General features: G+C 40.7%; 1 protein-coding gene across 1 annotated transcript; it reads right to left on the reverse strand.

Annotated features, from left to right (window-relative positions):
* Positions 1-1,829: 1,829 nt before the first annotated feature.
* On the reverse strand, positions 1,830-27,627 carry slc38a9 (solute carrier family 38 member 9). The gene is made up of 15 exons (XM_076758636.1): positions 27,323-27,627; positions 24,828-24,971; positions 21,706-21,835; positions 13,796-13,914; positions 13,625-13,688; positions 13,351-13,444; positions 10,950-11,120; positions 10,272-10,331; positions 9,270-9,479; positions 7,951-8,058; positions 6,859-6,965; positions 6,513-6,626; positions 5,735-5,883; positions 4,915-5,004; positions 1,830-3,557 (listed from the first exon to the last, which is right to left on the reverse strand). The coding sequence occupies exons 2-15, from the start codon at positions 24,923-24,925 to the stop codon at positions 3,392-3,394; spliced, it is 1,680 nt and encodes a 559-aa protein (XP_076614751.1). The 5' UTR covers positions 24,926-24,971; positions 27,323-27,627; the 3' UTR covers positions 1,830-3,391.
* Positions 27,628-27,764: the final 137 nt, after the last annotated feature.

The following is a 27,764-nucleotide window of genomic DNA, read 5'->3' on the forward strand; positions in this document are numbered from 1 at the left end:
CTGTCAGAACCCTTCAAGCCTTACAGATGACTGTTAAATGAGTTAACTTTATTGCTATTACAACAAATGTTGTACTATAACATGGAGCAAACATTGGCTGGATATACAGAGAAGTTGCTCTTCTTATTCATGGGAACTTCAGGGATGTACACACACCAAAGAGTCATGACAACTTTTCTCAGATACATGGTCATTTATTTACGATATTTACACTTACAATGAACACAGAGAGAAGCTAAAATGTGATGCATAGTCAGACATTGGGATACTGATATCAAGGGTATAACCATGTCTAATAATAAATGGTAATATTTATCATCATAATATGTTGGCTTGTTTAGTCAAACCAACATTTATTTGTAATAATCAAAGATGGCAAGCAAAACAGTGATCAATGCCTCAACCACCTGTGATGGAGAAAGGAAGCAGATGTATAAACACCATAACCAACCAAAAAACATTCTGCAGTTTTCTTTTAAACATAAAATTTTTAATGAGTCAACATCATCATTTTGTCAACATTGCTTTCCCATTTAAGTTTTGCAGAGATTATAGGACCAAGAAATTTCAGTTCTTTCACATTTCCAGCTGTTTTCCCAGACATTTCAACTGGTATATCCCAAATTCTCACCTCTGCTTTCTTTAATTATTCCACTGTTAAGACGTTATGATTTGCACCAGCTCACAAGGTTAGAAATTTCCCTCCTATATGACAGCTTCTTGTTACTAACCCAACCACTTAGCTTAAATATTTTAACAGTCATCATAAGGAGAACAGTCATTTTCGTGTGATGAATACAGCAGTGGAGAGCCCTGAAGAGCCCTGATGTTAATTCTAAGTGGCTAAGAAAGAATGACGTTTGCTCCCGGTCCTGCAAGAAACCAAGACTCCAGAAATGGCTCCATTGACCCTCTTTGGTACAGACATGGGAAAACCATCCACTAATCTATTCCCTTTGTAGGCAAATTGGTTATAACCAATTGAATACAACACAAAAAATTCAGAACTAACCATTGATAAAAACCTTCATCATGACTGACATTTAAACATGCTATATTAGCTTTTCAAAGCACAGGCACTACAGGCGCATACTTCAAACAGACAGGAACCTTGGACTGCTTAAGTAAGTCATTCAGTTCTTGATCTGAGCATTTCTGATGTGCTTCTTCTGTGATTGAGGTCCAGTTGGGTTAATAGGCACAAAAACTACTTGGGTGATGTTAGAGAAAGGTGGTTAAAACAAAACCAGTGCTGACTGTTGGTATTAGACGCTGGTGACCCAGTCATCCGCCCTGACCTCTGAGGGTTTACCACGCTGTAATTTCATGCTACTTTGCTTTTGACCACAGTCATTGTTCCCACAGCCACAAAAGATCATGGTGTCAACCTTTCGGACATTTCACAAATACAGCAGACAGACAGATGTGGTGCACTAGAGACACACAATTAATTAAAATTTCTGTGGATGAGCAGTCTAATAGGCATATAGCTGCAGTGTCTCTGGTTCGATTGGTGGAAGACCTTTGTTGAATGTCAGTCCCCCTCTCCTCTTACATTCCTGTCAATTTTTACTGCGAACTGTCCAGTGAAAAATAATGGCCAAAGGCTTTGGAGGCCACAATGATGACACTGATGACATGACACAATGTCTTGTTTTCACAGGGATGCTGTGCTTTACGACCATGTGGTCATGATGAATACACTATGTGCAACTTTAGCTTAAGAGATAACTCAGTTTATTACAACTTGACTCTGCTTTCCACACATACATTGTACATGTTAATGTGACAGCTGACATTTTGGGTTAGAATTTTACTGTTAGTCTACATTTGTTTTTCTTGTTTTCAAGCCATTTCTCATCCCATCTAACCATCCAGATCTCAGCTGTCAACTTGGTCGGTCCAATGTTATTAATGATGGGACTAGTGGACAAGACTACTCAAATAAATCCAAAGTACAATAAACCAGAATTATCCTTTATCCCAATATAATTTGATTACAAGCAAATAGGAAACTACAGCTCTTGAACATTCAGATGGTTTATTTTCACGCACATATTCCCTTTGTCTATCCTATTGTTAGTAAAACACGACATGTTAGGCACAGAATCTAGAAAACAGGTATCATGTAAACACATCCACCATGTAGTTCAAGGCTACTCATAAAAATTAAAAGATTGTGCCAAAGGTTTCTTCAAAAAATATGCACACATCATGGCTGTCCTCAATACATATAAACAGTTAATAGAATCACAAAGTTGGTAGTATGATTGCTGGTGTCAGCAAGACACGACCTCATCTGATCAGGAAATCCAGCTGGAAAGCCTCACCTGAAACAATTTAAACCTGTAATAAGTAATTTTTTTTTTTGTCTACTTGGTAGCAGCAGAAACAAGTTGACTTACATTGACATAACATCACCTTTTAAGTTAGTATGTTGAACTCGATAAACAACTTGTTGATTATTTACACATCCAGCAGATACGGAGCAACATTATCACTACATTTGGTCTGAAAACAGCTGCTGTGGAAAGTGACACTATGAGACCAGCAAGAGTCAACTAAAACGGTAAAGATGTGGGTCGGACAGTGAAACGATGCACTGAAACTCACTATAAAGCTCTGTAAAACTGAGGGGAGCTGCAGAGTTTGTTGGTCATTCTCTGGAGTGACACCTCTCACACACAACTGTCATCTGATGGACTGTTATTAAAAAAATATCAATTATAGCTGCTACAATGTTCACTCAAAATTGTATTGTAGAGTTAATATTTGATGAGATGCTGTTTGAATTTACATAAAAACAGACCTTTCACACAGCAGCTTGAGCAGACGCTCCCCTGGTTGTGTTACAGCTTTCAGTAGTGACCTCACGTTCCAGATGTTCCTGCTAGCTTGTTGTTGATGTTATCAAAGACACAGTTTCAATACAGTTCACAGTGTGTCGATAGGACTTGGCTGGGCAGGTCTGGGATCAGTTTAGGCAGGAATAATCCACAGTATCATGTAGAAAAGTGTCTATAGGGAAGACTTTATCAAAGAAATACCACTGGCTGGATTGCATGAGGAAAAGATAACGTTATCAGACCAAGACAACAGATTCCTGTTACTACCCTCAAACATAAACCTTTGCAAATCAACACAATCACTACAGTGAGTGATACTTATATCACAGACACAGACAATGTGACTGGAGGCTGCTTTGGTTTATCTGGGCATTCTTCCGGTGGCAAACACATTAAGTCGGATAATACAGGCTGTGCGGTTATGCACATTATTCTACACTGAATGTCAGAGATTCCCATCTGATATCTCCATCACATCATTTGGATTAAAAGATGTTAAGGAGACGCTTCTGAATGGTTAAGAGTGTCCGTGCCTGACTGCTTCTCTACATGAAGAACTGAGCCAGCAGGTTGGCCACACCCAGCAGGATCAGGAAACTGTGGAAGAGGGCCGACGGCCAGCGGAGCATCCCAAGCCTTCTCAGGGAGATCATGTGGACTAAGGCAGGAAAGACAAAAACTAAAGCCAAGCCACACGTTGCTCCAGAAAACCTGCAAGTGGAGACAGAGATTTGACGTCACCACAGAACATTCAGGACAGTATCGCAACTGGTCAGCTAGTTAAACTAGTGGCTTGAGGACAACCCAAACAAGGTGGAATGAAAGTCTGTTGGGAACTTAACGTTTTATTCAACAGCAATGACCATGGCAAAGCACTTGAAACACTCAAGTTTAGATTATTTGGTTACATCAAGATAATGTTGCATCAAAAATGCACTACCATGCTCAATTAAAACAAGTGTGTTTTCTGAGCAGAAGCATAAAGGGAAAGACAATATATGAGAAACACATGTGCCAGGTTTGCCTATGGGCACCAATTTCTTAAACTGTGGAGCACAGAACAAAGTGGTGTCAGATGGTGAACTGGTATTTATGTTTCTGCACGAGCATGACTCACATGGATAATCCATGCACCACTTGTCATGCACCTGAATCTGTGTTAGAGGCTGATAACATTCACGATGAATGGCATCAGCTCGTTTTATCTCCGTTAAAAGCGCTGCTCTAAAACGCGAAACGTGAATTCTAAAGCTTTCCACAACTAAGGGATTACTTCAAGAAAGAATTCAAGATAGATCCCTCCATGGGACTCATACTCCACGGGTATGATCCCAATTCTAATCCGCACACACAAAGAAAGCAAGATAGGAGTAATTTCAGGATCATACCAAGGACTGCTCAGAAATTAACACTCAACTAAATGAGGTAGTCACCTCGTTTTCCATTAAAGGTGAACCTTGTCACAATTAGTGGAATTTCTTGTCTTCTTTTTGAAAATATTAAAAAAAATACTTTAAATGACAAAACTTTCAATTATGTATAGTATAAAATTCATTTTATATATAAAATTCAATGAGAAGGTGTGTCCAAACTTTTTTTTCAAAATGCTGTAAGTGAATATGGAACTACAAATGAACCCATTCACAGAGTTGCTTGCATTTCCCAGTGTTTTACTACACCTGGCTGCAGTCTGTAACGTAGCTTCTATGGGCAGTTTGCCTAGGACCACCTCCCTAGGTGTTGCCGATGATACTCAGCTGTATTTATTTGAACTTGCCAAGTCTTCCATGCATACCTGTCTTCACAGCACAATGCTGCAATGCTGGAGTTCTTCTATAAATGGCTGTGTTCAGTCATGATACATTTGGTTATCTATATGCTTTTACAGACCATTTTGCAACCATATTGTGTTCTGTTGACCTGTTGCCACTACAAATGTCACAACATTCATTTAGACTTATTATGTATTTAAACAAAATTTGTGATTCTGGGCTACATAAAAAATGTACTTGATTAATCATTAGCCATCATACAGTATACGTGGATTATAAAATGAGTTTAAACATACCTTATGATGGATCCAATATTGGGATAAAACATGGCCATCAGGACACCAGCTCCAACAATTAAGATGTTCAATACCAGAACATGGAAGAAACTGCAGAGGAACAATGTGAAAACCAGTGATGTTAAAACACTGTAGATTTACTGCACAGACAACTGCAAAAACTGCTACAGAGCTCATCTGTGATCAATTTGAAATTCTCAGTCTGAATTCCAACAAAATGCATTTTAAACTCTGGTTTTGTTTCCACCAAATCCTGAGCAAAATATCTGGCCTTTAAGCTGCTAAAAGCTCCACTATGGTGGGTTTTTTTTTACTGAAAACAGCTCCCTGCTGCTGCTGCTGCTGCTGCTGCTGCTGCTGGAAACTAGGTTGGTGAGAAAACCAAAACAAAGAGAGAAAAGAGGCTAAAGGGCTCCACAGAACTGCTGAGATGACCTCAATTAATTGGTGCTGCCAGCTGTTTGTAGAACTCACATAATAAGTTTAATGGAGATCACTACACTGAGTGTAATGAGGGTGTGGCAAAGGATTTTAAGCGAGAACCACCAAAATATAAGCTTATATTAGTTTTTCTCAAATAAATCTTTATCAGAGTATATGTTGGCTGATAAGTAACAAGAAAATAGAAAGGCAAAATACACGTTTGAGGTTGTTTAGAAACTGTCTCCATTACATGGTTTGTCTCTCTCTTGACTCTCACTGATATCTGTACCAGTAAAAGGAATATTCAAGCAATAATAGGAATAGGCAAGCCTGTCTATAGCGGCTTATGCTTCCACAGAAATAAGCCTAAAATTTGAGTGATATCCTTCAGTGTTACCTGGGGTAATGATTGCCAAATATCTGGCCCATCATCTGGACCCGCACCAAGTATCCCAACAGGGGGTAGACTGTGATCATCTGGAACAACAGGCAGGTCCGAGCCACAAACACCATCACATCACTGCTGGAGAAGTTATCCAAGAAGTTCTGCAAAGAGAAGAAAACAGCAGAGTGTTTGCAGTGCGGAGTTTGTCTGACAAATCTGTAGGGAAGCTGCAGTCACTGTGGAAAATAATGTAACAGTAAAGACATATCTGTAACAGCCTAACTGTTGTGATAAACCTCTGAATCTTTGTTTCTTCATCCTTTCTTGTTCTCACTCAACTGCTTCCCTTTAATGAATAAAACCAAATGTTTCGGGAAAAAAAAAAATAATAATAATAATAATATATATATATATATATATATATATATAGAGAGAGAGAGAGAGAGAGAGAGAGAGAGAGAGAGAGAGACATAGATAGATAGATATCTCTGATCGTTTGGAAAATTCAGTGATTAATTATGCAGTGCATGCTGTGGCTTTGCAGTTTTCATTACAATATGGACACAAGAAAAAAAGAAGTATTTTGACATGTAGGATTTCCAAAAATCAGAGCACACTATCTTTAGAACTTGACAAGTTTAACCAGATTTGAAATCTTCCAAAATGCTCAACTTCCTTAAGCGACTATAAAAGTTACTATAAAACCTGGGAAAAAAAATCACTTTGTTTCTCTGCCTGAAACACACGCGCACACACGCGCGCACACACACACACACAATGTAAACCTCACTGGTTCAATGCAGTCTTTGAAGAGAGGTGGTGAGGGGAAGGCGGCGAAGATCAACACTCCCACATACAGATAGGTCAGCCCTACTAGAAGATAAGCCACAGACAGGTCCCGCACCTGAAAACAACAAAACACAGTCACATCATCTCTTTAATGACTGTGTTTTCAACCAAAGACTTTTTTCCTTTTAGTTTCTGAATTGGACTGTAATCACTGAGAAAGCCTCACATAATTCACCCAGAACAACAAAACAGTGAGTGAGTTTGAACAAAGGCCAGAGTTTGTAATGCATGCTGTGTGTTTACAGTGTGAGAAGCTGAGCGGGGCAGGGGTCATGAATATGGCTCACATTGTTCTCTTGGTGCTTGTTGCTCTTCATTAATGTGATGATGCAGTTGTGAATGAAGAAGGCCAGAGTGAGGACCCCAGTCAGCTGAGGGAAGAGCAGCCTGAACTCTGAAAGGACACAGAATAACAGAAAGGATCAGAGTCCGCACTCAGCGTATTCTTTTTCACTAACACAGTCACGTAGGTTCATGTTTCGAAGCCATCCTTCTCCTCTTTGGCTGAGGACAGGCTGTTACTTTACCAGTGCTACTGTTCTAGAATGAAAGAGAAAGCGAAACAGTCCCATCCAAATATTGAAAGTAATTGTATCAATTACCTTGGTACTAAGATAATGAGTATAACAAAAAGCAGATTCGATCACATCTTTCCCTGTTAAACCTTCTGATTCTACCACCACACCAAATTCCATTCTTAAATTTAACACTTTCAATCTTCTTCCTCTGCATGTCAGTGTAGCCAAAGAATATTTCTCAGTTATGTTTCCAAACCCACATGAACCAGTCAAGATCCACCAAACAGCACTGACTGAAAAAGAAAATACATCATGTTTAAAGTGGATTCGCTTTGATTTGATGTTACTCCTGTTACGTCCTTCTTCCAAATGAGTCGTGAAGACTACCAGGACAAAATGCCAGGAGATGAGCTTTCATTAAACAAAATAATGACTGCTGAGTTAACTGCATTAATCAGAGTGCACAGGGTAGAACTGTGTTATGATTGCTGACAAGCCATGTATCATTTAAAAGGCAATTTTTTTTAATGGAGTCCAGCGCAGTGCTCAGAGCTACATTAAATTACTTCAAGCAAACTTCACAGAGAACAATGAGGGCAAACCAGCATCACCAGTCTGTTTTAACCAAATATTACCTGTTCTAGTTCAGCTAAAACACAAAAACACTGAATCCATCGGCAGCTAAGCATCACTTCAACCTTCTCTCCTCTCGTCGGTGAAACTAGCTCACACTGAGTTGAAATTAAATGAGTGCACATAAATCATGGAAATGATATAAATACAATATTTAGTCTCATCCTCACAGATGTCAAAGGGATTGTGACCGTTCATGTGAGATGCTGTGGAAACATTAAGGTTTACCTGGAACATAGAACTGGGATGTGTCGAACCAGTGGAACTCCAGGTGGAAGCCGAGACGGACAGCTTTCACAGTGACCAGTGCAATCAGGTAAACCACTGAGATGGTGCCTGGAAAAGATGGAGTGATACAACAATGGATGGATGAATGATGAAGCACACAGCACAATCAGAAGAAGGCAAAAATGAAGGTGAAGTACAGAACCACAGATCAAACAGACATTGATTATTTACAGACGCGTGATCTCATTAACTGTAGTTTATTTTACATACATTCAGTGGGCATCAGCTGGTTGGATATTGAAATGTCACTGAAATAATGTTGAAACATGTTAAAACTTTATGCAGAAAACCCACTTCTCTACTCTCTTTAACGAGTTTTAAAATCTTAATGTCTCTGTACCACAATCAGCCTCACTCATTTCATTTTCACAGTAGAATCATCTTAAAATTGATGCAATTCATTTTTCCCTACACACAAATCTCCTTCTTTTCGGAGTGCTTTGTTAATCCATTAAGAATAAAACAATAAATCATCCTAATTACATTCATATTCAGACCCTTTGTTATAACACTTGCAATGGGGCATTTGTGCATAATTAGGAAAGCCGTGTCTATATAAAGTCTCACAATTGATGGCATATGTCAGAGTGAAAAGAAAAGAAGTATCTGTTGACCTGTGAAACAGGACTGTGTCAAGGCACAGATGTGAGGAAGCATTGTTTGTCTTATATACACAGGTATGAGGCTTTCCTGATGATGTGCAGTGAATTCAGTTTGGCACAGGGGGACAACAGTCACGCTGTAGAAGCATCTCAAGAACGACTGATAAGAGCAGGACGCACGAAAGCTCAACTGTGAGTGTCAAAACAAAGGGTCTAAATACTACTAATAGTATTAATAATAGTATGTAAATCAGACATTTCAGTGTTTTAGTTTGTAATAGCTTAACAAAACACCCCCACATGTGTGTAGACTGATGAGAAGAAAAATGAATTGAATCTATTTTAAGTCTCAAAGATAACAAAATGTGGAAAACTTTTCAGGGTCTGAAAACGTTGCGTACGCACTGTAGCTTTTTGGTGACCTCACACACCTGCAGTCAAACGGTTCAGTCATAAATTCAGCACACAGGCAGCTACCTGTCTGTCAAAAATCACTGTGTGGTAATTCAGAGCGCCGAGTGTTCCCCCAGGTCACCTCTGAGGTTTCAAAACTCATCTATCAACTGTTCTGTGTTTCCAACAGTGAGTTGGAAAGCTTCTGACTAATCACAGACATAACTACCCATTCTATATATCATCGCTTTTGCTCTACCTTACCCAGGAAGGTGAACCTTGCAAAGAAGGAGGCTGAGCGGAAGGAGAGCAGCGGCAGCAGCAGGATGATCAGGTAGAAGGGGATGGTTTTGGTTTTGCTCCACCAGTGTTCAAAGGAGCTGCCATCAGAAGTATCATTTCCACTGATGCCCAGGTAAAGTGTGCTGATGGTGTAGTTCCCTCCGGGGTCAGTGTTTGGGAATGGGCAGATAACTGGTGAACAGATCAAAAAGCATCATCATCTGGACAGTCAGTTTACCAACTAACATGGTCTTTCCCAGGAAACAACTACTTCATCTTTAGAATATGAGGTGTACAGTCAAGAAATCGAAGCACAACAAACATACGAAAGTTCATTTCCCTCTTAAATGAAAAAACAAGGTATTTTAAAATCTACTTAATGACCCTAAAAAGATAGTTCTGATATCTTAACTGACAGAGAAAACAAGCATAAACAGATGGGGCATTTTTAATACTGATCCCTGTACAAGTAGAATTACTGCTTTGCAGTTGTTTGCCTCCACAAACCAGTCAAGTTCCCATTTACTGTGTATCCACGTCTGTCCAGACTCATAATATATGCAGTGAAGACTTTGAAGGAATTTAATAAAAGGTATCAAGACCTTTGATCAGTTCATCTTGGAGTCCAAGTGGATGTTTGTGCCAAATTTGAAGAAAGTCCCTCAGGGCGTTCCTCAGATAGCAATTTCATGAGAATGGAAAGGATGGACGGAAAACCCGAAAAAGCAATGCCTAAGATTTATCTGAAATCCACATTTTCTTATTCTCTGTCATCAATTTTAGAATTTCCATTAAAACATTTACATCGCAATGGTTGAAATAGAAAACTTACAGGAAGAGAACCTGTTTTTATGACCATGGTTTATAATTACTTAATTTATTAGCAAAATTGGTTGCCATTCCTAAACGGTGGTCCTAGATCTTTGTGGTACGCCCACAGTCAGTGTAGCTGAGGTTCAGAGTTGGACAGCGGAGGGGGCTTACCTTTATCAGAGCCGTTGGTTCCAAACTCTGAATCTGACATGTTGACATTGTGAGCATAGTCTGTAGACAGGAGAGGAAACCATCAGATCAAAGCAAAAGCTCTTTTTGCACATTTCTTTTTTGAGGTACAGCAACTAATAATTTACCATCCTCACAAAAAATAAGCAGTTGTTCTGATGTGTTATCTCAATATTGCTATCATTTCATTTGCTTTCTTTCAAAGGTCTAAAGAGTTTTGGACTCTAAAACATTTCAATACTGATGTACAGTTCCATGATATATGTTTGCTAATGTAACCATGGTTAAATGTTACTTCAGAGCCATATTTTGCTGACTAAACCTTTAAAGTCATAATGCACCACATAGCTTGAGAACGGACTCAGTGGTGAGCATGTGGCAGAGTGGACTCTGACTTGCTCTACTTTCCTTAAGGGCAGCACTGGTTAGCCATCAGGCTTGTTGCACAGTGTCAGGCCATCTGACAAGCACACACCAGACACACCGTGCAACCAGAAGTGGAAGGTAGGGAGGGAGTGCCAAGTGTTTTGACACGTCAGACACGACTGATGTGCCTTGCCTTTAAAGTGTTGTGTTGTCTTTGTTAAAGGATCAACCGAGTGGAACGACATAATGATGTGACATGTCCATTCTGGTAGTGGCAAGAGGATTGTGACTTACTGTAGATGAACTGTCCTGTGTTGTAGAGGAAATTGGACATGAGGACCCAGTAAACGACCATGGCTCCAATCAGTGACACCATCGAGAAGACCAAGCTGGACCACTTGCCAAAATTGCCAAAGTAGTACCTACAAACATCGGGAAATTCCCAGTCGGATGTGTCCACATAGGCTGGACAGAAGAAAGATAATGGATAGAGCAGTGAATGTCTGGTTCTTGATTGAGGAGCATTAAGTCTTATTCTATGTGCATGATTTATTATTATACATTTCCAACCCCTGTAAATCAGTCCTGTGGTCATTTCTGTTCTACGTAGATTTGAACAAATATCAGGATATGAACTCAGTATAAGTACAAATGAACTGTTCCCAGTTAATGTGACGGTTGTTCAACAATCTTTGGAAACGTTGTCTTTTAAAGTGTTAACACAAGAAAAACTTTTTCAAATTATTCAAACAAACAATGCAACATCTGCAGAGATGGTCTCATATCCCCACATCATAAGCTGGTCAAATTAATATTATTAAAATGACCGTCCTCCTGAAATTTCTTTTTTTTAATATCAATGTATTGCAATATACAATAAAATGTTTCTTTCACAGCATAGATACAATTATCTCAGAGAAAACAGAATAAGGAAGACGCTCTTACAGAGACCAAATGAGGGTGGTTGACTGAATGGGGTTGCCAAATTCTCAGCTTTATTACTGGGTGAGTTGAAAAACTTGGATGGTAAGTTTGTTCTCTCCACAGTCCTCTCAATTAAAATCATTCTGTCTTTTGCATCCTCATTTAACAATACAATATCTGATGACTGGCATTGAAAAGGAATTAATATGTTTATTCTTTGCAACAGGGACAAAGAAAATACAACAAACCAGTCTTCAATGGAATTAATACTTTTGCGAGATCATATATAATATTTTTCAGGCCAGATCAAGAATGTTGGACAGACCTATTGACATAGTTCCCTTGATGGCAGTCCTAGAAATTCTACACTAACACATTATAAAACAGTGCAGAAGTTTTCATGCTGTCATTTGAAAGCCAATAGTCCATGCCCAGCCTGAGAGACGAACACATGTCCTCCAGCTGGCAGGCTGCTAACTTAAAACACACTTTCCAGACACACACACAGAGAGAGAGAGAGAGAGAGAGAGAGAGAGAGAGAGAGAGAGAGAGAGAGAGAGAGAGAGAGAGAGACACTGAGAAAAAAATGAATAAATAAATAAACTTTCCAAAGACAAAAACAAACACTTCTGGTGTTTTGGAAGAATCCCATGGACACATGCTGCCCTCTATAGGTGGGGCGTGTGCGATATCATGATCAGATCATCTGATGTCAGCATCAGATACAGGCAGCTGATGACAGGACGAGACCCTGGAACCACAGCCTGAGCAACATAATTTCTTTATACTAAATAAATGATATTAAAAGATTCATCAGCATCACATTTTCACCAGAGGGCCAAAGTGCTTTGAGTGGTCGTTAAGACTTGAAAAGCCCTATATAAATACAGTCCATTAACCAGTCCCTTTACAACGCTGCAAGGCACACTGCATGTGCAGGGGGAATTTGGTGTGATTGGGAAAAAATATATCAGTATGATCAATTATTCGACACCATCAAATATTAAAGCATTGGCGGCAGCTAAACGGCTCTGCACCAGATTTAAAGGAGGACACACTGAACGCGCTCACCAAGAGCACCTGCTGACACTGAAGTGACAGCAGTCTGTGTTTATGACCAAATCTAACCTTACATGCATAATATCAACATTACATACACAGTATATCAGGTATTGAAAGTTACTCATAATGCAGTTTTTGGTGTTTGTCTACATCACAAATATCAAAGTCTCAACCACAGATGATTTTCTTCAGATCACTGGAAGACATACGTTACATGTTCATGCAAACGTGTCAGTGGGAGAAAATCTGTAAGTATGAAGCTCCACAGATTGCTTCTTGAGTTTAATGTGGTCACAGTGACCTTTGACCACCAAATTCCAATCAGTTCATGCTTGAGTCCATGTGGAGGTTTGTGCCTAATTTGGAGAAATTCCCTCAAGGCGAACAAACGGCAGCAAGTCTGTCTGTTTACAATGTGCTTACAGCCACAAGTTCAACATTATGCCATCCATAAAAAGGTTCAACTCTTCCAACTGTCTCTCATGATGTAAACAGGTTTGCCAACTCTCCTGGTCTCAGGCTCTTCTCACTTTCTCACAAAATTACACCTTGATGAACAATATACAGCTATGAACGTCATGTAGACTTCCTCCACATACAATACATACAACACATACATTAAAAAAACATAGCAGTCTATCCACAAATGACAAATATGTAGCCATCATTAGCAGAATGACATATTCTAAACCAGTGTTGTTGGACTTACGTATCGCCTTTGGTGATTTGAGGACAACGTAACAACAGTAGAGCATCAGCAGGCCCGTGAAGATGAGGATGAGGATCCCCAGAGTGAAACCAGCCTGCAGGGACAAAGACAACACTGACTATTCAGTTTCCAGTTTTTGTCCTGTAAGACAAATTCAATGTGCATGCACACTGCAAACTCTGCACTTCAAGAATAACCAAGGTCCATGCAAAACTCGTCATTTAAGATCTGGCTTGAACAGGCCAGAATGAGTACATGGAAGAAAGAAAATCACCTGCTTTATGCCCCAAGGTATGCTGAGTATAGATGTGCCCATCATTGTGTTCCATATAGCAAATCTGTGAGGAGAGAAGAGCCAAGAAATAATCCAAGCAGTCAAACACATTCAGTCTGCAGAGAACATTTAGCACAGTTTGATTTACTGGCTGATGATGATGAGGCTTACATGGTGATGATACTGGGATTTTTAGAGGAGGAGCTGGAGCCTGTAACCTTGAACGCTGTACCAAGTGGGCTGTAGATGTAGATCTCCTCTGGCCTGGGGATCACATGGTTTGGAGGACTCTGGAGAAAGAAATAAGGCAGATACTAAAGAAGAAGTCCTCACAGGTACAGTTCGACGAGTCTATGAAAAATAAAGCCATTATGTTCACATCATAGTTGCAAAATATTTAATATGCAACACAGACAAGAAAACATTATTTAGTTAATATATCACCAAACAAACTAATCTATGGTGCTCAACACCAGGGGTGTAATGATACACTGAAGTCAAGGTTGGGTTTATACTTTGGTTTAGGAGTCAGGGTTCAGTTCAAGTTCAGTATAGAGTAAAAAAAAAAAAAAACCCAAATGCATAAAAGATATGATTCTTTTCATATGGACAATGCTGTCACATGTGTGTTAGCCTGTCCATCGTGTTTCCATTTGCATACCCTGCAACAAAACTTCCTCTCCATTGCTGTTGTGGCTGACGGGGAACTCAAATTGTTCCCCAACACCTGATTTAAACGGCGCAGGCCCTCCAGCTGTACTCATTTACGCTCGCCATAGTGTGATGGATCTGGACGCCAAACAGCTTGTTGTACTAATCTCAGCACATGTTTCAAACAGCGTACAGCTCATCTCATGCATCAGTCTACAGTACATACAGTGTAGTCTGTGTGCAGCTGCATGCATTGGACCGTGATGGTTCAGCATGAATACACAAACATCACAGCCATATGCAATACATTTATTTGATGAAGATTTCATGAGATCAAAATATACAAAACTTCAACAATGGGTTTTGGTAATTCTTAAATAACCAATTTTCTTGTTGTGTATTACTATTATTATACCACAGCCAGGTTTATTGTGGTTCGGTACGGTACATTCTTTAAATGTAAGTTTTGTTGACAATGTTTTTCCAATAAATCAAATAAGTTTTTGTATTATAATTTTGAGTTATATACAAAAAACCAGATTCCCAGTATAATCATATCAAAGCATCGCTTCTATTACATTTGCTGAATATTCGAGACTTATGAGTGACAACCTTTCATAAACACTGTTCTTCATGTTCTTACATGTATCAGCACTGTTAACTGGTCAACTGCCTCTCTCCTGATTCATGAAATATAACACCAGTGCTGTACTACTACCTGATTATGCCACAGCCAAACACAGAAAGAGCAGGGTCAACCAAAAAGCAGAGTCCCTTTCTTAGACAGAGAGAGGTCGACTGCTGGGTGAGCCACATTGACTTTAAACAAGAGAGAAACGCTGTGCTGTCAGTTCATAAGCTCACCTCAACAGAAACAGTGTATGCTTTCAGGGCAATATAGAAACAATCAATTCTCAATAAAATGTCTCATAAACAGCACGAGAAAGCTGGGCTCAGCATGGGCAAACAAACCGTAAACACACTGATCTGCTTGGCTTGTGAATATGTTACGAACATCCTCGCAGTCGAGAGAATCCGTTAGATCTCTCTCAAGAGCCACCAGACAGAGCGAGGTCAGCCGAGTGGTGAGCATACACCTCCTCGGCTGTCTTTCTTCTCTTAACGCTGACATGCTGTCATTGGCACAGTGACCAGTGCTTTTAAAAAGTAATGAACATGAGGGGAGACTTCCTCACTGCACATGTCCATCACATCAATGAGACTTTAAAAGTTTCTCCTCTTGCCCTCTTCTTTGTGGCGTGCCAGAGAAACACTGAAAGACATAAATCTGTCACGCTGATATGGAAAAGCCTTCCTGCATCATTCAGACTTTTTGTCATGTCGGTGGAGTCGCCGTTGCCAATACAGTGGCTGCTGACTTCATCAGGCTGTCAGAGTCATTGTGGAACCTGGCACTGAGTTCATTAAGCTGGCAGTCTATTAGCTGGTTTAACATAGCTCGCAAGTCATTGTCTGTGTAACACCATTTCAACTCTTTAGGTATTTATAAATCGATGGCTGTTGTGCCATAACAATGAATTAATTTAGCTGTAGCCTGCAATATCAGATACATTTGAGTTTTTTTGGCCATCATTTGCTGCTGAACAGCCTCCATACTGTGACATGTGTTCACAGGCGTAACTTAAAATAGCCTACTGTGATATTCTGTCCATTCTGAAGCTCCTGCCAGTTATGCACAGGTTCTCTTTGAGGTCTACAGCTCTGCTTTTAATATGATCTTACCTATAAAACTTTTTGATAAGCTATAGCAACTAGGTGTGTAGTATAATTTTTTCCAACAGATATGTGATGACTGAGAGAAACACTGTAATCAATGGTAGATAATAGTGGCCGATTTGCTGAGCATGTAATTGCAGTAGAAATTTGATAGCTCAGAGAGTACAGGAGAAGCAGAGAAATGAAGAAGAAGCACATAAAAGGTCAAGATGGTGTTGCACAGAGATCATGGGGGAGAATACTGTACAGTGATCATGGAGGATGATACTGTACAGTGATCATGGAGGATGATACTGTGCAGTGATCATGGAGGATGATACTGTACAGAGATCACGGGAGCAGGGCGCCTGTATCATGGCTCTTTGGGACTTTCCATGGCCTTGCAGGTGTCTTTGCAGGTGTTGTTTGTGACCTTACATAACCCTGTGTGGCCTTGTATAACCTTACTGTATTCGTCTATAAATCCATATTTGAGTGTTTATTGTAATCACTGAAAGGTTGAATGTTCTTATAATCACACTATGATTAAATGATGATTCAATATTCTCTTACTATGTTTTAATATAATCACAAAGTGCACTTAATGATAATGTGATTGTGTGATATGCCTCTATACTTTATATGCATCTATGGCAATAAATTGTAACTTGATAATAATTTTAAGAAATAGAGCCTATGCAACCAGAAGCTAATGGTGTAATTTCAAAAGAATAGAAAGAAAATAAAAAGAGAGCATCCTCAAGATGCACTTTTAATGTATCAATACAGGTTTGGATAAGATAGGGAAAGTCCAGGCAGAATGGCGGCCAAAAGATAACGTAATGGTGTAAAAATAGAAGAGCCTTAGAAAAAAGAGAAGATGCCCCCAAAGGAGGGTAAACCCTGACCTGAACTGTATAAAAGACGGAGCACTGACCATTGTTAGTTGGACTTCTTCAGAATTGCACACTGTGTGTTTCTGAATGTTTTTCCTCTTTATTGCCAGCAATTAAGTATTTCTGCTTCTCGGATTCTGATTCCTGCAGATCCTTTTTGAGCATTTTTCTAAGAGGATTCTTTGAAACAATCGGACAGCTGAATTTGACCTTTTCTGGCCCGTTGTGGTTTGTACATTTGGCCTTCAAATTTCACAACAGGTGTCAGTCACTCTTGAAGTCTTTGGATTTTTTACTTTCTACAGCAAAGATCACCAGTAGCCAAAATTAACAACTGACTCTCCAAAACCTGCAACATACACAGCAGTACCATTCAGGGCGGCGTGCTATCACCACTCCTGTATTTGTTGTACACAGATGACTGCATTTCACATTGCAACTCTGTTTAAATTTGCTGATGACACAACAGCGTAGGGATGGTCTCATGCAACAACGAATCAGCCTATAGAAATGAGGTCTTGTCTCCGGTTGATTGGTGCCATGAACTGAAAGTCAAGAGCTGGTGGTTGACTCTCAGAGAGATAGGAAGACACTCCTGCCATTGACCATCAATGGCCTGGAGGTGGACAGCCTGACGTTTCTCAGAACAACAATCTCCTCCTCTCTGGATGGCAACTCGATCTGCATCATTAAAAAAGTCCACCAAAGAGCCAGCTCAAAAAAAAACATTTGCGGTGTCAAGAGCGGGATGCTGCAGTTCTACAGAGCTGTGACAGAAAGTGTTCTCACCTTTTCTATATCTGTGTGGTATAGCAACTCCACAGCTGAGCAGGAGAGGAAGCAGCTGGACAGAATTGTTTGCCCTGCCTCAAAAATCACCAGCAGCAAACTCATCCCTATCTCTGACATCGACAAGACCTGCAATCAGTGCAAAGATCTAAAAATACTACACGACTTCATACACTCTGCCAACCCTCTCTTCATAACTCTTGCCTCAGGAAAAAAAAAACTCAGGGCCATCAAAACTAAGACATCCCGTTTCCTCAACAGCACTTACTGCAGAACCATCCAATTACTAAATGGCTCCCCAATTCTGTATCAGCACTTTACAAAAGCAAAGCACCATCTACTACTGCATTTTAAAGCACCTGACACTTTATTCTTATTCTTGCACTGTTAATATCTTATATCCACTGATGTATGTTATGTTTTCAGGAGTGGAGGTTGTGTGCAATGTGTTTTTTTTTCTTACGATGTGTCTTAACTGTTTTATGCTGGTATTGTTTGTTGCATGAGAATTAAGTATTGAATCTTGAGTACATTATTATTATTTGTATAAATCTTTTAAAGCAGGGATACACTGTTCCATCCATTTATTCCAAATAAAGCCTGTTTTCAATCAATGCCTAGCTTTGAATTTAACCAAATACTGGAGGCTTCATTTAATTAAGGAAGGATTGATCAACCCTGCAATTTTCCTTCATGTACTCTGAAATATAACTGAGAGAGACCCCATATGTTTAGAGGATGAGGCAATGTAACAGAGGGAAAGGAGCTGATACTGACTGTTCTCGACTAAACCATGGAGGAGCTCTCATGAGGCAACGACCAGTGTGCAGAATGCCTCAGACTAAACGCATAATAATAAAAAAAACGTTTTGGGGACCCTAAAACTCCACTTTGGATTGGTTGCAGCAAACTGCCCAGATGTATGCATGGTCACTGTCCATTCCAAAGTAAGCCCTTACACTTCCCCAGCAATCCCTGCAGAGGGTGCTGCAAGCACATTTGACTCTAAGTGGACAATAATTTCAAATGAATTTCTCGGGGCCTCCTTAAAGTCATACTAATGTAAAAAGAGATTAGTTAAATCTCTCTCTGGGTATTCGTGTTCTGTAAAAGAAAGGTGATATCTTTGATTTACTCAAGCCTGACCTGACACTAAAACACTCCCACTTTTGGAAATCCAAAAAAGTAATGTCATCCACACATGCACAAGACGCAAGGACACAGACATTCTCCTAACTGCCAACATGGTCTTACAAGTCCTCATCAAGATTACACTGCTGCAGCCTAAAGTTCCATTGTTAAATTAAAGTCACCACTGATAATAGCATTATGATCTCCAACCTGTTATATTGTTGCTTCCAAGACAACAAAAAATAATAAATAGAGCTTCTATGGACTGGAAATAAGTGTGCCCACGTTAATTGTACTAGGTCAACATGACTGGATGCAGGCATTAATGTACTTGAACACCTGCTATGTCAGTTCCAGCAAGAACCTAACTACTGGTGTGTGATAAGCAAAGGGGACTCCTCCAGCGAGCCAAGCACTGAACATGCGCTGAGACAAGACAAGATTCCAGACATCATCAGAACTGTGAAGCTCACCAATGCTATGACACTGCATACATGAATACATGCATGAGCATACAGTGTAGGGAAGGCTTTCTGGTAATGCTCCTGTCACAGAGGGAAGCGCTGCACGAGTGGAGCCATCAAAATCTGTCACATAGGAAACACGTCACGGTAGAAAGAATTGTGCCCTTGATGAGTGGTGACAGGTGGGTACCTGAAAAGGTCGTGAACACAACTGACAGGCCTGTAAGACTGAGGAGGAACACAAAGCTGGGTGGTGTTTTGTGATGTGTGGCACTAGAAGACTTAAAGCTCAATGTGGACCATGCCCCTGACATAGAGTGTGATGAGGGCAAGCTGATGGAGCTCATACAGAGGTACTAAAACCTGTTTTCCAAGGACAAGGTAGACTGGGGCCCGGCCAAGGTCTTCTTCCACAGAATCCACCAGATAGACGACTGCACAATTCAACTACCACAGAGCCACTTGCGTCTCTTGCTGGTGGCAGAGGATGCTAATGCTATATTGACCTACACCTGCAGGCCTCCTGAGTTCAACAGAGTACCACAAGGTCTGTGTAACAGTGCAGCAAACTTTATGTGGCTCATGACAAATATCTTCAGAGATCAAACCTTCTCGGCTTTGCCATGCTACTTCTACGATGTGCAAGTGGTTTTCAGTCAGGACATGGACTGAAGCTGGTGGAGAAGAGGCATCAAGTTCTTGGATCACTTTATTTATGACAATGGAGTTGGCATTGACCCTGAGAAAGTGCAAGGCATCACTGCCATGAGTGAAGCGGATCTGACGATGGAGAATGGAGTCACCCCTTCAGTAAAGAAGAACAACTCCTTCCACTGTATAGTGACAAACTACCAGAGTTCACTTCATGAAACATGGCAGTCCAGAAAAAGATGTTGGACAGTCCTCAAAAACTCACTGACCGGGAAGCAGGGTTCTTGCACAATTTTTTAAGTCAAATTCACTGCTTTCTAAGACCTTTTTAAGAGCTCATCAAATATCACTTTAGAACCAAACAATGTCAAAACAATTTCTCTCATTGAAAGTATTATTATTATTATTATTATTATTATTATTATTATTATTTTTGTTTTATTTTTTTTTTATTTTTTTTTTTTTAATTCATTTATTTATTTGGCTCAGTGCTGACTGTTGAGAAGTTGTGTTGGAGTCAAAGGAAATTTTGGGTGTGCTACATGCAAATAATGCAGATATGACGATGATGATTATTATTGTGTGTTCAGCTGATATTCTGTGATTCAGTTCCAGTCGTTTTAAACCTACAATAGCCTTTTCTCTATTTTGAAATTTTAAGAATAGCTTTGCTAAAGCAACACATATGTTAGTTCCAGCTTGTTCTTGGCAATATTGCACACACGGCATTAAAACAGGAACCCGTTCCTATTTAAAGTTGCACAGACTGATGCTAAACTTGCAATTTCTCTTACAATGACTGGAGATTTGTTATATTTTTTAACTGTTGCTCAGAGCTATTTTGGTCTTTTTCTGCCCTTTCAACAGTCAGTCTAGTTGAACCATTGTACAGCCTTTTGTTCTCCATGTACAAAACATTACTTTTGTTTGCAAACCCTTCATACTGAATAACTTCTACTTGTAAAGGGGACTTTCTACAACCTACAAGCATGAAAGATCCTTCAATGTAGAGTAGTCCTCTCAGCCATCTGACTGTACTAAATAAAGCTTTTGTGGCTTCCAAACTTTTGAATGGTACTGTAAGCTCAGAGCTGGAGATGCAGAGGACTGGTGGTGTATGACGTGTGTTCCTTTTCCCTTGCCAAGAATAAATCCCACAGATACTCAAATCTGGTGTTTGTGCTTGCTACACAACTTAACACAGAACAAGAGCAGAGTATTACAGAGATTTTGATGTTATCACAGAGGCAACAATCTTATTGTCTGGCTATAACCATAGATGGAGCACCACATGGGAGATGAACATGATGCATTGTTCTTGCAAGGGTCTTTACAACCTCAAGCACACATCCACCAACCAGAGCACATCTCCATCCGAGCTACTACGAACTTGCTTGCGAATTACAGTCAGCTTTTCCTGACATGTGCAATGTGTTAAGACTGTATCTGACGGACTGTTCTCGCACTGTAGCTGCAGATTCTCTCTTCTCTCTCACTAGCCTGAAGCTTACAGGACTGTTTAGTTGAGTGAGTCAGTTACATACTCAACTCTGAACGGACCAGTATTTCTCTGGTTGTTGCGATACTGGCACGTAACAGTTTAGCTCATTTCCGAGCAACGTCTTTCCACACATCATTTTCAAGTCCAGACATAGGCTAATACATGGTGTGTGTCGAGCTTATTTTGCCCATTGCTATCGTGTGTCATGGTACAGGTCCACGGGCATGATCGTGACAACCCATGCGGAGCTGTAACAACTGAGTAGTTAGTGACTTGACCTACCAGCAGTCTGTCAGAAGAGCCCGTCAGTCGGCCGTAGTAATGGACTCTGCTGTTGAGAATGGCAGCCTCAGCAGAGACTCTCTCCTGCGGGTCATCATCTACAATGTTCCTGGGCTCTACATGGAAAGGCCTGGAAGTAGCAGACAAAAATCATGTCATTTCAAGCAATATTCAATCTATCAAATAATCTGTTTATGTCACCTTGGGGATTGACAAACAGTGACGGCCTTTTTCACTATTCTCCCATATTCTATACCGCAGTTGATTAAAATATAATGGAGTGTATAGGAGCCATTCTTCGTTTATGTTTTATGCAAACACCTTATTTGACCACAAGGGTGTAGCATATTTATATTACAGCATATTTCTGTTTCTGTTTAATTGGTAACCGCCCTGCAGCAGGTGAATGAAATAAAGTATCAATCAGTATGAGTTAGATGGTGGGGGGAGCACAGCAGTTCTTACCGACATCCAGAGGACAGCCAGTGTTTTTGAGCTTCAGTTCGCATCAGCTTTTGTGGTAACTTTCTGTTTTTGTAGTTTTTTTTGTTTTTGTTTTTTTGTGGTTTTTTTTTCAATAAATGGGAACATCACCCAAAGGAGAACAGCTTTGCACAGTACTTTGTTTCACCTGGAATCGAGTTAAGTTCAGTCCTCAACCCACCATTATGTAACTAATTAAGCTGATTTTTTGGATAGTCACCACAGAGTGATTGCAAAATAGAATGAAATGCATCCCTAAATTTGAATGATCCAGAGCACAAATCCACTAACGATGTTTTGTTTTGAACCATGAACATGTCTCGACTGAAGGAATTCATAAACACAGCAGCAAACATTGAAGAAAGGGAGTGTTTGTCATGCTTTATGTGCTAGAAAGCTAGTTGGTCGCTGTGAAATACCTAACTGGATTAAAATTCACACAAACTGTTAATGCTAGAGTGAGACACACACACACACACACACACACACACAGCTAATGTCTTAGTATTTGCTTGTCAAGTGAATTCCAGGAAGCCTGACTTGTCGAAAGCACCTTGTTTATTATCCACCAAACACTGTCAGAGAGGAAAAACATGCGTGGTCTCAACCAGCTCAGCTGATCAGGGTCCACACTGAACGCCACAGTGGAGGTAAATGTGTGTGTGTGTGTGTGTGTGTGTGTGTGTGTGTCTCTATCTGTCTTGTTTCCCTCCTCGTACTATACTAAAACATGAATAAATATAGTATATTAGCAAATGAATATTAGTAGTATGTCTGCAACCTTTTTTAGAAGTATGATTTTGAACTGGATTCTATAGGAAACCCTCATGGAGAAGTTTAGTACTTACCCTGGCTCAATCTTATCAACAAATACCATGTGCAGACAAAAACCAACAACGAACTGATCCCTCTAACTGCTGTGTCTGTGTATCCAAAGCCTGATAAAGATTCAATTATTTATTTGTCACATGGTTGTATATCTCAGTGTGTGCAGTGAAATGCAGGGGAGGCACTGTGCAAAAATAATCATTAGAACAGACTTTGCTTATCAACAGTGACCACGTCTCAGCCTGTAGGAAGATGCGCAGATGGAGCCATCAAACCCGATCTCTGCTTCAGTCACTACACGGATGATATCATTGGCCAGTGCTGCCACAAAGCTTCTGTCTACTTCCATGACTCACTGCTGTTGACAAAGCCAGACTGGAACATATCCTGGTCAACACTACTCGCACTGTCCAACGCCTCACCTCTCATCATCACAGCTTCCTGAACAATCCTTTCTTTATATTCCGGATGAGGAAGATGGCAGCTTGAAGCGAGAATCGGACTTGTAACTCTCCTTGAATGGAGGTCAACAGAGGTCCAGAGTCCTACCTTCAGGTGGGACACCGAATGTGTTGATATAAGAATGGGAAAATTTTTAAGGTTCATCTTGTTAAAATGCCAAAACATGACGAGGTGTGGTGCATCTGGTTTGGTGCAGGCATTGCACAGCTCATTCAAGCTGCATAAGCATCTGGCTGCAGCAACATGCACATTGCATGGATGATGACCAAAGCGACCTCCTAGGGAAGGCAGACTGGCAAGCAGGAGTGAGAAAAAGTGTCTCTGGGAAAACATCAAATGTTCTTCATCAACAGACTCAACCACCCTTGGAACGACAGGAGTCATCTGCACTGTCCACAGAGAAAACAGAGAAGGATGGCTGGGTGAGCTTGATCCAGCACCTCGTGGGTGAGCCAGTCAGACAGAGCAGTCTTCCATGTCCTGCTGGAATCAGATCCTCCATGCTGCTCTCCAAGAACTGGACAGCGGCACGTAAGATGCTGAGCTGTGGCGGGCGATGGACTTGGGCTTGGGCTCTTGTCCTCCCCAAGGTTTCCTCTTTCGTCTTTGCTGAGACACACTGCCATTGCTACTGTTGTTACCATGGTGAGCATCTCACAGCATCTCTGTGCCAATGTCCAACCAACTAACACAAAGCTGGACCATTGGTGAGTTCAGTCAAACCCAGTGTTCACAAGTCTGCTGCAGTTAGCAAATCCTCGCCAAAGTAATTGGTGGATAAGGGACCACAAGAAAAACAGGAAACAGACACAGCCTGGCAGAGCAGCAATGACGCCGTCTGGACACAGCTGCTTCATTTTTCCCCCTCAGTATTTTATCTTAGGTATCTTTTTATGTTGTTATTGCTCTGTGTCACAAAGCTCACAAAACACATCAATTTGCAACCCTACTGCTACTGATTTTGACTCAGTGTCACATGTTGCAAACGTGGAGGCATCCTCAGTAGGAACTGATGGGCCTCAAACTGACAGCCACAAACGGGGTGGAGAAGTGAGAGAAAACTGAGAGACAAAGTAACCTTTGTTGGTTTTGCTCTGCACAAGCCATTTTTGTTGTAACTGGTGTCATATGGGGAGTCTGTTTATCAAGCAGCATGCCCAGAAATCATGAGTATGGTTAATTATATTTCAGTGTGCAGCTTTCTGTTGTCTGGTAACGGATTTATTTATCATGGCTCTGCAGTTTCAGTCAATGTATCGAGGTCATCCATGTTATCTATAGAAGAACATGCAAGCACAGTGCTGGTAAGTACTGCATAGGTGTTGGTATGGTGTTTCAGTGAAATCTACCTTTTTGTCTTGACGTCCAGTGAGTCCGTGGAGCCTCTGTGTGAGTAGCTCTCTCCCGGCTGCTCTGAGCTCAGCAGAGGCCTGCAGTCGTCCTCCATGGTAGCTCTGACTTGCAGCTAAAGACCCTCAACTCTCATCACCTGCCTGGGAGGGAATATGTCAAAAATCTAATCTGAGACCATCACAGAGCATAAAAAAAGCAACATTATTTGTGCAGTACAGCCATTTACTGCTATCATACATAGACATTACTGCTAACACATGATTTCACTGATTCCCACTCATGATGCTGGGTGCTGTGAAAATCAACCTGTAGAGACTTGAGAACTGGGTAATTCATAACAGTGAATATTTTGTCTGATGGATTATCTGACCCAAGCAAGTTTCAAATCTCTGAAAGCTGATTTTCATACAGTTAAAGCCCAATTAGGCCAAATTAACCTGCCTGCTGGCCCGGGGGCAAAACTGAGCAGCTGAGCACTGATTACCAGCCATTCCTCTGTGGAATGCTACATTACCCCGTCTGCTGAGTGGAGGTTTCATTAAACACAAACGAATTTAGGAAGATGCACCATGCAAGATCAATATCAGCTCAAATCATTACGTTCATAAAACAAGATTTTGACACCAGGCCTCAAGATCACCATTTCATGTGCTTTAGTGGTCAAACAATCAATCAGATTACCACAACCCAACTGCCACACAGCATTTTGGGGGTCTCGAGGGGTAATCCAGTTTTGGTAAAAGTTAGTTTGGGAAACCAGTGGCTGCTTAGAACAGAGTAAACACATCAAAACATCTCAAACACCATGCCGGTTTTAAGTAGCAATGTAAAGAATCCGTTATTAAATGTCAATTGATGGAAAATACCACGTTAAGTATCAATGACCTCTTCCTTAAGATCTCAGATTTCACTGTGATTGAACTTTGTAAGATTACATGTGACAAAAAACAAACAAACTTGTATTGAAAAGTAACAAAAAAGATCAATATAAGAACTGCCACGTGAAGGTATTCACAACAACAACAACAACAACAACAACAACAGGGGGGAACAACAAGTCTGAGCTAAATCTAACATTCTATCAATGTAAAGTCTGCTCCTGTGCAACTTCACCGGCCAATAAGATCCATTAGAATTCTCTGAAAACAAATCTGTGAGTCACGCCTCTTAAACAGTAATTGATATCTCCTTATTGCACTGAGTGAAATAAAGACAGGACACATCTTTTGTAAGAGATGTCTTCATTCCCCACAAAACAAACCATCTACAAAATGTGAGTCATAACTGGGCTCATATGCAGACATACAGACGTCATTTTGGACAGTTTTGCACCATAACCTCAAATAATCAAAGTGATCACATTTCATATTGCTTTTTGTCATGAACAGTATTTTACTGGTTTATTTCATGTAGCATATAACTGCATTTGGACATATTTGGTGTAGAACTGTCTTTGTATTCACACTCTTCAGGATAAATGCACTAACAGTTTTGAGATGATCACTTTTAGTGGACTGGAAGGTGAACCACACAAAAAGTATATTCTTACTATAGGCATGGTCATAATATTGAACCATTCTGGCTTGAAAAAGCTCCAATCAAAACATTGTGCGTGTCTACGTGTTTGGTTTGAAGTCTGTGAATCGATCTAACTCTTTTCATAAACTTAACCATCATCAACAAATTGTCTGTAATACCTCTGCAAAGCCTCAAGAAAAGCAGTACAGTGTCCTACCCAGATACGAAGTATAGCATAAGCACAGAATTGTCCAAAACAGTCCTCTATCCTTAGGTCACTCCACCACAGGTCAAAGGTCAGGATCATCAACAGAACATTTGGTGCATGCTCAGCAGCACGTCAGCTCACACCCTCTCCCTGAGCCTTTAAGGTGAGCGCTGACATGATGAGCAGGTTTCATGTCATAACCCACTTACTTCACTGAAAGTATCACATCAGAATGAGCACGTCTGAATAGCGACCTTCGTTCGGGTGAGGACACAGCAGCTCCTGACTCAAGACAGACAGCTCTTCCTCAGATAAACCACCCTCAGTCATGGCACCCACAGGCCAGCTCCTGCTTTAGCCGTGACATCAGTTAACCTCCCAGACAGACGTCAGACCAGGTGGCACGTGACAACACAAATAAAGCCCTGTACAAACTAGCAAAGCCTGGACGGAACACAACATGTCAGACTCAGAGCCGCTGACTCAAACCTGTCACACTGTCTGAGCCGTCCTCCTCCCGAGATTTCACATTTGAAGGAAAGTTACAAAGATGACATTCACGTGACACGGAGTCTCCGTCTTTTACTGGGACTTCTGTGGAAGTATAAAGTGCTGAGTGTGCAACTGAGGTTTAGCTAACTTAAGCAAAAGATGGATTCTTACCGCGGTGACGACTCTACCAGCTAGGTTAGCTCACTAACTCCAGTGAAACCCACTCCCACACAAGACCCGCTGCCCTTTAGCAGAGCAAGAGAAAATCCATACCAAAGAGTACGATGCAGTGCTCCTTCCTGCGTCCTCAGCTCATCGCAGGTCTGCTGTGTCAACAAATGTCTCAAGTGGGACGGACGTGACTAAAAATCAGACGTCAACACTCAGAGAGCTCGAGTAATGTTCCCAAAAAGAAAGACAGGGAGGACGGACAGCGTGCCGTAGCGTGAACGTAAGGTGAGAGGAACCGAAAGTCTGAGTGGATAAACTGCCCCCACTGATGAGAGACAAGCTCTGCTTGTTTTGTTGATGTTAGTGGCGGTTTTCTTCTTCTGCTTCTTCTTCTTCTTCTTCTTCTTCTTCGGCGATTTGTATTTCCTCGTCTTCTGAGCCTTTGCAGTGAGCGCTCGCTGCTTTACCGCCACCTGCTGAGCGGGAATGTGTGTGAGTGGCAGAAATCTCTGGAACGATATTTATTACACACTGTCTAATTATA

Source organism: Chaetodon auriga, chromosome 19, assembly GCF_051107435.1.
Source record: "Chaetodon auriga isolate fChaAug3 chromosome 19, fChaAug3.hap1, whole genome shotgun sequence".
Classification (NCBI taxonomy): domain Eukaryota; kingdom Metazoa; phylum Chordata; class Actinopteri; order Chaetodontiformes; family Chaetodontidae; genus Chaetodon; species Chaetodon auriga.

Excerpts from the sequence above, each read along its gene's own strand:
- slc38a9 (XM_076758636.1), bottom strand. The coding sequence starts at position 24,925 with ATGGAGGACGACTGCAGGCCTCTGCTGAGCTCAGAGCAGCCGGGAGAG. Across the intron at positions 13,915-21,705 it reads GCTCTTCTGACAGACTGCTG|AGTCCTCCAAACCATGTGAT; the intron begins GTAGGTCAAGTC and ends TTCTTTCTCCAG. Across the intron at positions 6,966-7,950 it reads ATCCCAGTTCTATGTTCCAG|AGTTCAGGCTGCTCTTCCCT; the intron begins GTAAACCTTAAT and ends GTGTCCTTTCAG.